Here is a 12,667-nt window from a genome sequence, read left to right on the forward strand (position 1 = left end):
GTGAGGGGCGCCTCTGCCCGGCCGCCCCTACTGGGAAGTGAGGAGCTCCTCTGCCCGGCCACCACCCCATCTGGGAGGTGTACTCAACAGCTCATTGAGAACGGGCCATGAAGACAATGGCGGTTTTGTGGAATAGAAAGGGGGGAAAGGTGGGGAAAAGATTGAGAAATCGGATGGTTGCTGTGTGTGTGTAGAAAGAGGTAGACATGGGAGACTTTTCATTTTGTTCTGTACTAAGAAAAATTCTTCTGCCTTGGGATCCTGTTGATCTGTGACCTTACCCCCAACCCTGTGCTCTCTGAAACATGTGCTGTATCCACTCAGGGTTGAATGGATTAAGGGCGGTGCAAGATGTGCTTTGTTAAACAGATGCTTGAAGGCAGCATGTTCGTTAAGAGTCATCACCACTCCTTAATCTCAAGTACCCAGGGACACAAACACTGCGGAAGGCCGCAGGGTCCTCTGCCTAGGAAAACCAGAGAACTTTGTTCACTTGTTTATCTGCTGACCTTCCCTCCACTATTGTCCTGTGACCCTGCCAAATCCCCCTCTGCGAGAAACACCCAAGAATGATCAATAAAAAAGAAAAAAAAAAAAATGTTCATTCTAGGCTAGTGGTTCTCAGTCTGGAAGCCAGACTGCTGTTTAAGTGGTAGTTGTGGTAAGAGTCTGGGACTCATTACTACCACCAGTCCCACCTGTAGATGGAATCAGTGTTTGCCCATTTACCTTTGTTTATTTTTAAAATGTATATATCATTCTAGACTCATTCTTTGATTCCTAAACTTGGGAACAAATAGTGTCATCCCTAAAATATATATTAATTTAAAAGAATTACTGAATTCATCACAGTTTTTTTAGCTATGATGTCACCCAAATAATAAAGCATACCTACTGTCACATGGTGAGAGAAGAATGCTCCCTTTTGGCATGCAACAGGGGCCTTTATAACTGAAAACATGGGCACTGGTGCCCCAGACCTTTTTTTCTGATTGTGTAGTCTTTGTTTCAACATCCTAGTACTTAGACATTCCAAGGCAGACTGATCTATTTTTGAACAGATTTGTCAGAAAGTTCTTCCTCACGCTCAGCAGAAAACCATCATTCCATGAAGTCTTTGTTTTAGTGCTAGGAGTGACATGAAATATACCCAATCCCTTTTTTTATACATCAACTCTTCTAACACTTGAAATCAGCTCTCAGATCCTTCCTGGGGTTTCTCTTCTAAGCATCTCCAGTTCCTTTTAAGTGTCAAGGTTCTTAGTCCCTTTTCCATATTGCTCACTTTTCTCTGAACCCAAAAGAAATAATACTCCATGGCCAGCATGGAGTAATGCAACACCATCAAATCAGCTTGCAGGGGCAAATGGAAACATACTGATCTTATCATCAACTAAACTTTTTATTCACAGACCACAACATAGGGAAAAAAGAACTTTGTAGGAAGGTCGTAAAGCCCCTATGATTTAAGCAAAATTCTACAAATATACTTAATTTACCTATCTTAAGTGGCTTCTCTTTTCCTTTGCCTTCAAATCTCTTACTGAAGTACAGGCTTAGAAAGAGACATTGATGAAAGGAAAAAGTAACATTTAATAAGCCAGCAACTGCATTACGTACTTCCTGCACATTACTTCATTTAATCATCTCAAGAACCCTATAAAGTAGGTGTTATTATTATGCCTATTTTATAGATGGGAAAACTGAGGCCCAGGAACAGTAAGTAGCCCAATCAAAGGCACACAGTGGCAAAGCTAAGATTCAAATCTATTCCTGTCCCACACTGCTTCTCATGTACGTCCTTACTACGGAGATCTGGCAAGGTAAGTGACAAAGCTGGTCTTCTGTGTGGATCAGAAAGGATGATGCATTTCATCAGCTCTGACTGTCCTCCCTGCTTGAAGCATAGCCCCATTTTCTTTTACATAGATACGTACACAGAACAGAGGTGGATCCTTGCTGTGTGGATGAAATCCTTTCTGGCGACAGGAAGAAATCTCCTCTAGTCCATGGTCAGTTAGTTTAAAGAATCCAGTTCTGAAATTTAAAAAAGGCAGGCTAAGAGTCAAGCAAAGGTGTCCCTCCATCCCAAACATATGCACGCACACACACACCAGCATGCACACTCACACCAGCAGGGCAGAGGTCATTGTGAGACAGCTTCTGTAGGATGCTGCCTCACAGGTCTCTTCTCTGGTGAATGAATCACAGTTAGAGAATGACTCATTACTGCCATCACACTAGTTTTGCTGGAGAATTCATAGTAAATAATCAAAGTGGGAGTAGAGACAGGATTTGGTATGAAAAAGAAGTGCATTCTGAGATAATGTGTTTGATTTTGAAACTTTCTAATCCAACATAAAACTCTTGACATTCCTATCGCTTCAAGTCAAACACTTCAAATTTCTTGTAGACTTTTCTTAGAAAAGCAACTAAGTTGTTACTTGGATATCTTTTTGAACAAGCAGGATAGATTAATCATGATATGGGGCTTAAAAGGAAGCCCTTTAGAATAACCAACTTACATTATAATCTATGTATTTTACAAAGGACAAGTCCACAAGAATAGAGACCTTTTCCCCTGAGGCTTTCTTCCCTACTACCCCCTTGAAACACCCAGAACCATGCCCTCTATACTCACTCCTGGAACTTGGGGGAGCAAACAATGGCTACTGACTCTGGCAACATCATCTGGTAAGAGCAGTGAGTGTGTAGGTCAACACTGGAGAGAAACGCGGTCTGTGTGGGGTGAGTCTGAGGAGAGAAAAAGAGTCAGAGGACTCTTAGCGAGGATATATGGTAATCCCTCCTTATTTGCGATTCCCTTTCTGAGGTTTCAAGCTATCCATATCAACTGCAATCTGAAAATATTACATACGATAACATACTTTGAGAAAGAGAGATCATCTTCACATAACTTTTATTACACTGTATTTTTATAACTGTTCTGTTTTATTATAGTTGTTGTTAATCTCTTCCTGTGCCTAATTTATAAATTAAACTTTATTGCAAGTATGCATGTATAGGAAAAAAACATAGCATATATAGGGTTTGGTACTATCTGTGATTTCAGGCATCCATTGGGGGGTCTGGGCTCATATCCCCTGAGGATAAGGGGGGGGACTACTCTGACATACAACCAAGCCTGGTCTCTGAAGGAAGTAAAGCCAAACAGTTCTCAACAGCTGGTCACAATCTCCTTTGTAAGTGAGAAGCCATCTGCAACCATGAGAGGTCCACCTGAGGTTCCTAATAAGTAAGGAAGCTCCTTTCCAGCACTGTAAACAAATATTGCTTAATACCGGTATGTGAAGAGACTCATAATTTCTTTCTTTTTTTAAGTTCAAGAGACTTACTATACAACATGGTGACTACTGTTCATCACAATGTATTATACACTTGAAAACTGCTTAAGAGAGTAGATTTCAAGTGTTCTCACCACAAAAAAAGTATGTGACATAATGCATATGCTAATTAGCTTGATTTTCCCATTCCACAATATATGCATACATATTTCAAAACATATAGACTATTGTTATTTGTCAATTAAAAAAAGAAAAAACAAAAACAGGCTGGGCATGGAGGCTTATGTCCGTAACCCCCAGCACTTTGGGAGGCTGAGGAGGGCAGATCATTTGAGGTCAGGAGTTTGAGACCAGCCTGGCCAACACGGTGAAACCACATCTCTCTTAAAAATACAAAAGTTGGCTGGGCGTGGTGGCGGGCACCTGTAATCCCAGCTATTCGGGAGGCTGAGGCAGGCAGATCATGAGGTCAGGAGATCGAGACCATCCTGGCTAACATGGTAAAACCCTGTCTCTACTAAAACAAAAAAAAAAACAAAAAAAAAAACAAAAAAATTAGCCAGGCGTGGTGGCACGCGCCTGTAGTCCCAGCTACTTAGGCGGCTGAGGCAGGAGAAGAGCATGAACCCGGGAGGTGGAGCTTGCAGTGAGCCGAGATAGCGCCACTGCACTCCAGCCTGGGTGACAGAGCGAGACTCCATCTCAAAAAAAAAGAAAAAGAAATAAGGAGCATAAACAATTATTGGAAACTGGAAGAGCTGTCTGTGGTGAAGGATACAATGAGAGAGGGGAAGGGGATGAAAATAACTAAATGAAATAACTTAGATTGCATTGTCCCCAGCAGAATGACAACTGAACTGATGAGGATTTGTCTGAAGAGCAATCGTGGGGAGATGCCACAAGTGGGGTGGGGGAGATTCCACTTCAGTTCCTGGGTAGGTGGATGTATGCCCTCACTTACATTGTGCAGAACCATAATTCTGAGATTCTGTAGAGTGTCTGATGAATGATAAGGTGATCTTTTTCTAATGGAAAGTAACAGCATTAAGCCCAGGCAAGCGCATGCCGTCCTAGCTCATGGTTATAGATGACATACCAAATAACCCACCCACCACATTTCATCTAATTCACTCAGACAACCTTCTCAGGGAGAGAGCTCCCAGAGGTCACCAAGGCTGTACTGGACAAAAGTAAACTGTGGACGAAGAGGCTTGGAACTTTCTGGCTTCCCTTGTTTGAAGGCAGTGGAAGATGTTAGGCAGCTTGAGCACTCAGGGGGAAGGGGGAACTGGAGTAGGCAGACAAAAAGGGAGGTAAACACAAAGGGGGAACTTTCTTCTCTGTACTACTCAAAACGGGGACTCTGATCCCACTGGTTCAGAAGATCTAGGGTACCTGATGGGTTCTGGAATTCCTGGTTGGATGAAGGACTGTAGGCTGCAGAGCCTTGATGCGAGAAGGCATCAAGACATCGGGCCATTAAACAGGTAGGGTATGGAGAGGACCGAGGGACAGAGCTCAAACCTTCCATCTGGAGCATCATCGGGGAAAGATAGTGTTCCACAGTGTTAAAACTCAAAGACCACTGCAAAGTGGGAGAAAAACAGAATTCTGAGGCTGGAATAGACAAGACAGAAGAATTCAATGCTGTGCCACATTCCAGTTAAACAAATTCTGACCTCTCAAAAGGAAATCAAGATCTAGGTTCCAAGTGTGAAGAAAAGGCTTCCCTGGGGTTGGTGTGTGCTAGCCAGGAGATCAGTATGGTGGGTCTTGTGGGGTGTGAGAACTGGCAAGGGGAACCCCATCTCAGATGACAGCACACAGAAAGTGGCTTGGAGACCTCCTTCAGGCACATACCTGCTGCACAAAGATCACCAGACAGTAGGAGTGGAGACAGGAAAAGACATTTGCATCTCAGGGTTGGAGACAGAAGAGGGGGTTGTTTGTTGATATTTCCTGCTCTAGCTCTCCTGTTCTTGAACCAAATTGGAAGAACTCAAGGACTATGATGTTGGATTCACCCAGGGATCCATGGAATCAAAGGTGTTAATGGGGTTGTCATGATGGGCATCCATGGACAAGGTAGGTGGGTGTCCTCAACAATTGTGAATGGCACTCAGTGGCCCTTGGAACTTTTGCTAGGGAATTTCTTCTATCTCCTCTAAGAAGTGTTTCTCTCTGGATGATTCAGGCTTTGGTTTTTCAAGAGACTCATAATTTCTAATTGACCATCAAGACTTATTTGGTTCCTTACAAGGTCTCTTCATACCACTGAGTCACCCATTCTGGAACAGATGGTACATACCCAATATTTCAACATGGTGGAAGTCAAGGACTTAGTAAACCACGATTAGATGAATGATTCTTCTCCCCCACAGAGGTGTTAAAAGGTCAAACATGAATCAGATTCTATAGGCAAAGGCTGTCCTGTAGCTAAAGCAACATCCAAGGAAGATATGGGAGGTAGGGGAATACTTGAATTTCAGTAGATAGTTAAACCATATAAAGGAGACCATTCTGTTTGGAAGGAGAACACGATGCTAAAATTTGAGGTTAATCAGTTAAAACGTCACCTAAATGTGCATCCCGATTATTTGTTTCCATTGTTTGTTTTATTAAGCACATATTTTATATACAAAACAGACAACTATATAATGACTTATGTTCATCTTAGAGGAGGTGTGATCTTAGGTAACAAAAATGGAAAAAGATCTAGCATGATTCAAAAAGACAACCAACCTCCACTGACAGAAAAGCACAGACAATAAAGACATGCAATTGACTAGCGTTTTCAAACCTGCTGTCCAAAAAAACAAATCTCCTGAGGAGCTTGACAAAAGCCCAGACTCCTGCACCCCACCCCTGGAAAGAACCATCATGAAGGAACATTTTTCTTGAAAGCTCACTAAGTGATTCTTATGTGCAGCCTCATCTGAGAAGCACCATTCCACAGGGTGCTGTGATGAGCTCACTGTGGAAGAAGCCTTCAGGACAGGAACGTGTTAGCTCAGTGCAGGCAGCAAATCCACACACAAGTCTTCACGGGGCATGTAAGGACTTCAGTGACCACAAAGTTTCTACCTGATGAGAATATAATCCTTTAGGCTGCTAAAGAGCAGTGGCCTGTGCCAACACCACCTTCCATCCCATGGTTAGAGTCCAGGATTCTAACTGGGAGCAAACGTGGGTAGCCAGAAAGATAATAAAGAGACATAAGCAGGGACTCAGTAAACAACTCTTAAACAGAATCAAAAAACTTTGCCGTGATCCCCTGCTCCTCTCTAACTACTGTACCTTCTCTCCCTCCTTCCTTTCATAGTCAAGTTTCTTGAATGAATAGCTCATTATGTTCACTGTGCCCATGCTGCTGGGGATAGAGGAAGGCACTTTGACAAAGAGAAAACAATATACCAAAGGAGCAGAAATGAGCAAGGAGGGTGAATGCTGAAGGCAGCCTGGGTACCTAAGAGGGAAATCTTCCCTAAAGGGAAATGGCTCAGATAGCGCTGAAACATGATGAGGAGTGCCTTGAGTTCTGGGCTGGAGGTTTGACAACAGTTGGTGATCAATCCACAACCATACTTTTGACCTGGGAAGCTGATTCATAGTTGACAAGGTTAAGAAGGAAGAACTGATCTTTTGCATTTTCCTCTGGCCAATTTTAAGATCTGAATAAATCTTTCGGTCTGCTTTTCGTTTGTTTTTGAGATAGGGTTTTCGCTGTTGCCCAGGCTGGAGTGCACTGGTGTGATCATGGCTCACTGCAGCTTTGACCTCCCAGTCTCAAGCGATCTTCCTGCCTCAGCCTCCCAAGTAGCTGGGACCACAGGCGTGTGCCACCACAAATGCATAATTTTTTTTTTAATTTATAGAGATGAGGTCTTGCTATGTTGCCCAGGCTGGTCTTGAACTCCTGGCCTCAAGTGATCCTCCCACCTTGGCCTCCCAAAGTTCTGGGATTACAGGTGTGAGCCACCATACTCAGCCTGTTTGTTTTTAATCCCGAATTAGGAAGGAATGGTGCAGAAATATGGAGGAAAAAAAGCTGAACTAGCTGGGCACGGTGGTGTGTGCTTGTAGTCTTAGCTACTCAGGAGGCTGAGGCAGGAGGATCACTTGGGCCCAGGAGCTCAAGGCTGTAGTGCAGTATGATTGTGCCTGTGAATAGCCACTGTATTCCAACATAAACAACGTAGTGAGATCTCATCTCAAAAAATAAAAATAAAAAAGCTGAACTACTATCAATTTAGGCTTCAAATCTGTTCCCAACTGGACCCTCACTGATACTTAAAACTCTTTTATTCATTTGTAGCTAAGTTCTACCTGAAGTCTGTACAGTAATGATTCTAAACTTTCCCCCATCTCCTCCAGTTTCTAATTCCTCCTTGGTCTCCCTCTTGCTCAACAGCAGACCTAGACTCCAACTTTATTGAGGTCAAGATTGTCTAAAACGTGTTTCCTCAACTCCTCCAGACATCATTTCAAAAATCTCTCTGGATCTTCATTTCCGTTCATTCAATCTTGTCTTGGAGGAATGGATGTTTTTCCCCCTGTGAAGATGAATCCCTCTATGTTCTTCTCATTCGATCCTTCCTTATCACCACATTACCTTGTCTCTCCTGCCCTTTTATATCTCCATTGTTGGCTCATTGGGCATAAGAACATGTTCAGAAAACTACACACAAGAATGTGGATAAACCTTCAAAATGTTGAGCAAAAGAAGCAAGACACAAATATACATATGGTATAACTCCATTTACAAAAAGGTAAAAGCCAGGCAAAAGTAAACTATAGTGTTTAGAGATACACATTGAAGTGGTGAAATTATAAACGAAGCAAGGGAGGGAGGACTTCCCTCCCTTAGGGCATGCATGCTCCTGACAGTGTTCTGTTTCCTGACCTAGGTAGTGTATGTACATAGATATTTGCTTAATGATTTGTTAAAGTGTACATTTAGTTTCTTTTTTTCCCAAGACCAAGTCTCGCTCTGTTGCCCAGGCTGGAGTGCAGTGGCGTAATCTTGGCTCACCACAACCTCCGCCTCTGGGGTTCAAGCAATTCTCCTGCTTCAGCCTCTAGAGTAGCTGGGACTACAGGCATGCGCCACCATGTCCAGCTAATTTTTGTGTTTTTAGTAGAGACAGGGTTTCACTATGTTGGCCAGGCTGGTCTCGCACTCCTGACCTCGTGATCTGCCCGCCTTGGTCTCCCAAACTGCTGGGATTACAGGCGTGAGCCACCGCACCCGGCCTAAAGTATATATTTAGTTTCTGTGTGCTTTCTTATTATATGTGTTATATTTCATCAAAACAAAACATGTTCAAGCCTTTCACTTTGAACAATCAACCAAACATTCTCTCAACCCAACTTCTCCTTAAACCACCATTCCATGTTTCTCCTTTCCTCTAGAGCTAGGTTGCTCAAAATGGTAGTGTATACTTCATTGTCTCCACAAACTTAATCCCTATGACTTCTTAAACTCTTACAGTCTACTCCCATTAATGCCTAAAACACACTAAATCGAGATCCTCAATAATTTCATCAAATCCAGGCCGATCCGAGTCTTCACCATTCTGGAGCTCTCCATAGGATGTGACATGGTTAACATCTGGAAATTTTTTCTTAAAGCCTTCCTTGGCCGGGTGCGGTGGCTCATGCCTGTAATCACGAGGATCACAAGGTCAGGATTTCGAGACCAGCCTGGCCAACATAGTGAAACCCAGTCTCTACTAAAAATACACACACACACACACACACACACACACACACACACCTGGCCAACATAGTGAAACCCAGTCTCTACTAAAAATACACACACACACACACACACACACACACACACACACACAATTAGCCAGGCATAGTGGCAGGTGCCTGTAATCACAGCTACTCAGGACGCTGAGGCAGGAGAATCACTTGAACCTGGGAGGCGGAGGTTGCAGAGCCAAGATTGCGCCATTGCACCCCAACCTGGGCGACAGTGTGAGACTCCGTCTCAAAAACAAAACAAAACAAAACAAAACAAAAGAGCCTTCCTCCTCCTATGGCTTCTGTGCCTTACCACTACCCTCACCTTTTTCATACATCTCTTTGCTTCATTGCTAACTACATTCTATGTTACCTTAGGTAGCCTGTCCCCCAAGTTGCCAGTGAACCTTTTCTGGCTCTAGACTCTTCTCCTACTTCCAGGGCTTCCAAGATCAGCACTAAATAGTGGATTCCCAGAGCCCTCTCTCCTGCTTTGACTTTGCTCCCAAGTTCTAGCCCTACATTGCGAACTGGCTGATAACTACCTCCAATGATTTAATATCTCATCAATACCTGAAATTTAACATGCTCAGAACTGAACCCCACTTTCAAACCAAATCCTTCTCCTGGATCCCCTACTTTTGCTTATGAGATGATCACTGCAAGGCCCCAAATCTCTGAGTCACCATTGACTCTGAGTCATCATCCTCTATTACTCATTTCCCAAATCCTCTGAAATCCTACATTCATCTCCTCCTTCCCAAACACACTGGCATCACCCTAGCTCTAATCATTATTAGGCTTTATCAGCACACTAACCTCTTAAATCATCTCCTTGCCACAACCTACCTTAAAACTGTATTTATGTTAAATTGTCTAAAGTATGGCTTTAATCATATCATTGCTCTACTCAAAAACCTTTAGGAATTTTCCACTTACTAAAAAGTGGAACAATTCTGCCTGTCCACCCCAGACCCTCCAGAACTTGGCTCCAATGTACTACATTAAAACATATCTAGCCGGGCGTGGTGGCTCATGCCTGTAATCCCAGCACTTTGGGAGGCTGAGGCGGGTGGATCACCTGAGATCAGTAGTTCGAGACCAGTCTGGCCAACATGGTGAAATCCCATCTCTACCAAAAATACAAAAATTAGCTGGGCATGGTGGCGGGCGCTTGTAGTCCCAGCTACTTGGGAGGCTGAGGTAGGAGAATCGCTTGAATCCGGGAGGTGGAGGTTGCAGTGAGCCAAGATCTTGCCATTGCACTCCAGTCTGGGTGAAAAGAGTGAAACTCTGTCTCAAAAAAAAAAAAAAAAAAAAAATCTACCACTGTTTCCTGATATGAACCATAAATCTCAGCGAACTGGTCCCCCCAGTGCTCCAGGAACAGAGTCCGCCTCTTCTCCACCTGTCTGCTCCTTAAGGAACTTGCCCTTGGCCCAGCTTGCCAACATTCTACTAAACCCTATCAGGCATGGTCCCTCCTTCCTCTGAATTCCACGGTGCCTTGCTGGCACCTCTTGTGGCCTTTAGCACGTTCTGCCCCAGGTGAAGTTATTAATTGTCTATTTATTTAATCTCCTTCATGAGGCTAAAATCATACCTTACTCAAATTTGTATGCCCTGGCAGATAAGGAACAAGTTTTCTCTCCCCCATCTACTACAATGGGGGTGGGATGGGGATACACAATAATAGGCAAATCATCAACATGAATGTAATTGAATAGAAGAAAGGACAGAAGGCACATGGGACTGCCTCACAGGTCAGTCTTTCCCAAATTCTGGCATACAAGTATGTGTAATCCAAGAATAAGCCAATTTATTTGTAACTCTGTCATACAGCATAAAATGCAGCTTGGGCTATGAGAGTGAGGGGTTGAAAAGGAATAGAAAGAAAAATTTAAAAATAATCTTTAGGGAAGGCATTATATTTTACCTGAACATTACCAGAAGGCTGCACAAGATATGCAGACACTTGAAATTCATGTGTATTTATAGCCCTTCTTGTTTATATAAAGGTGCTTTAAGAAAGACCAAATGCAAGCATCTGAATTAACCTCCTTGGCTCATTTAAAATATTTTGAATTATATACCTTTAAGGAACATCATCTGTACACAGTAGGCATAGTCTCTAAGGTCAATGTCCACTTATATTCTAGGCCAGCATCCCATCACCAGTTACACTCAGAGGGAAACTGGAACTTTAGGGAAAACAGTTTCTTTTTACTAAAAAATAAATAAAAAGTTAAAAAAATTTAAAAGCCCTAAGTGTTCCCAGAAAACAATACCAAAGTGCAATAGTCAAGTATGCTAAGGACTGCATCCAAAAGAGAGAAAAACAATAAATAATCTGGATATAATTGACTTTGTTCAAAGAAACACTCATGTATTTATACCACCATGGGAGAGGCAGAGACTAACTCTCGGACAGGTCAGAATTGCTTACATGAATCCAGCCCAGTGTGATGAGGCCCTGCTGATCCTGTATGAGGAAAAGTTCTTCTTCGTTCTCTGTGTTGCAGTAATCAGACCCAGCACTTTGCTTGGGGATGAGAACATGGGTAATGGTAAATTCATTCCTCATCTGCCAAAGGAGAAAACAGCTGGTCACAATTCCCTGGTGCTCGTGCAACCCTGCTCCACTCCATCCCGACAGTGGAAAGGTAAGCATCTATACAAGTGAAAGCCCTTCCCACACAGCAGGAGTCCTGCCACTCAGTGGTTCACAACCTTGGCTGCTGATGCACATTGCCTGGGGTACTCTGTACAGCGACAGATGCAGAGACCAACCCCAGAACTCTGCAGCCTGGGCAAACACCACAGCCCTGAGGGAATTTCCTGCTGTGCCAAACTGCTCTGCTGAGAAGCTCTGGGTAGAGTACCATTTCTCTTCCCTTGCTCGGGTCTAAAGTTGTTTTCCTGTCACTGTTTCCTTAAGCCCTTCTCATCCTGTAAGCCTCGGCTTACATTTACTCTACTTCATTTATTTATTCATTCAGCAGTAATGGGTTCTTTAAGTGCCTCCATTCAGTGACCTTTCCTTCCTCAAAATTCCCAACACTTATACTGTACATATTTTTCAGCATGCTGGTTAGACTTTAGTGCATGTCTGCCTTCTCTCCAAAGTGACTGGGCACTTTTCGTGGACACATACTATGTGCTTTACATATTTTATATTCCCAGGTCCTACCATAAAGTAGGTACTAAAAAAATTGATATGTAGATAATGACTGGATCTTCCTACCAAGTTTAAAATTAGGTATTTCTTACTACTAGCATTAAAATAATCACTTCAATTCAATCAATCAATACAGGGTCACCAAATTCAAAGTGACATGAAATTATGCAGTCCACGGTTCCTTGGTACAAAGAGTAACTGACCCTGGATATTTTCTCTGAGAGTCACAGGATGCCAAGAGGGGAAGAAACAGTTTCGGTTCAGAGAAGAGTTTGTTTTTTTTTGTTTTTTTTTTTACCAGTTTTCCACAGAGAATTCCACATGTCTCCACTCCCCGGGCAGTGTTGGCACTGGCTAACTGGAGAAACTGTGGGCACAGCCGCCCAGGCACCACCACATGGCGCAATCCATCGATTGTGGGAACTGTAATGGA

General features: G+C 43.1%; 1 protein-coding gene across 13 annotated transcripts in view; it reads right to left on the reverse strand.

Annotated features, from left to right (window-relative positions):
- Positions 1 to 12,667, reverse strand: part of STAMBP (STAM binding protein) — a 47,699-nt gene that overhangs the window by 14,480 nt on the left and 20,552 nt on the right. For all 13 annotated transcript variants that reach the window (XR_010149362.1, XR_010149361.1, XR_001715876.4 and 10 more), the window contains 4 exons: positions 12,533 to 12,657; positions 11,503 to 11,640; positions 2,642 to 2,754; positions 1,938 to 2,037 (listed from right to left, as the gene is read on the reverse strand). Coding sequence is in view for 8 of the 13 variants with exons in the window: in XM_063789721.1 (XP_063645791.1) it covers positions 1,938 to 2,037; positions 2,642 to 2,754; positions 11,503 to 11,640; positions 12,533 to 12,657 (476 nt within the window). In the remaining 5 variants the exon portion in view is untranslated. The remainder of the gene's footprint in view (positions 1 to 1,937; positions 2,038 to 2,641; positions 2,755 to 11,502; positions 11,641 to 12,532; positions 12,658 to 12,667) is intronic.

This window comes from Pan troglodytes, chromosome 12 (assembly GCF_028858775.2).
Source record: "Pan troglodytes isolate AG18354 chromosome 12, NHGRI_mPanTro3-v2.0_pri, whole genome shotgun sequence".
Taxonomy (NCBI): domain Eukaryota; kingdom Metazoa; phylum Chordata; class Mammalia; order Primates; family Hominidae; genus Pan; species Pan troglodytes.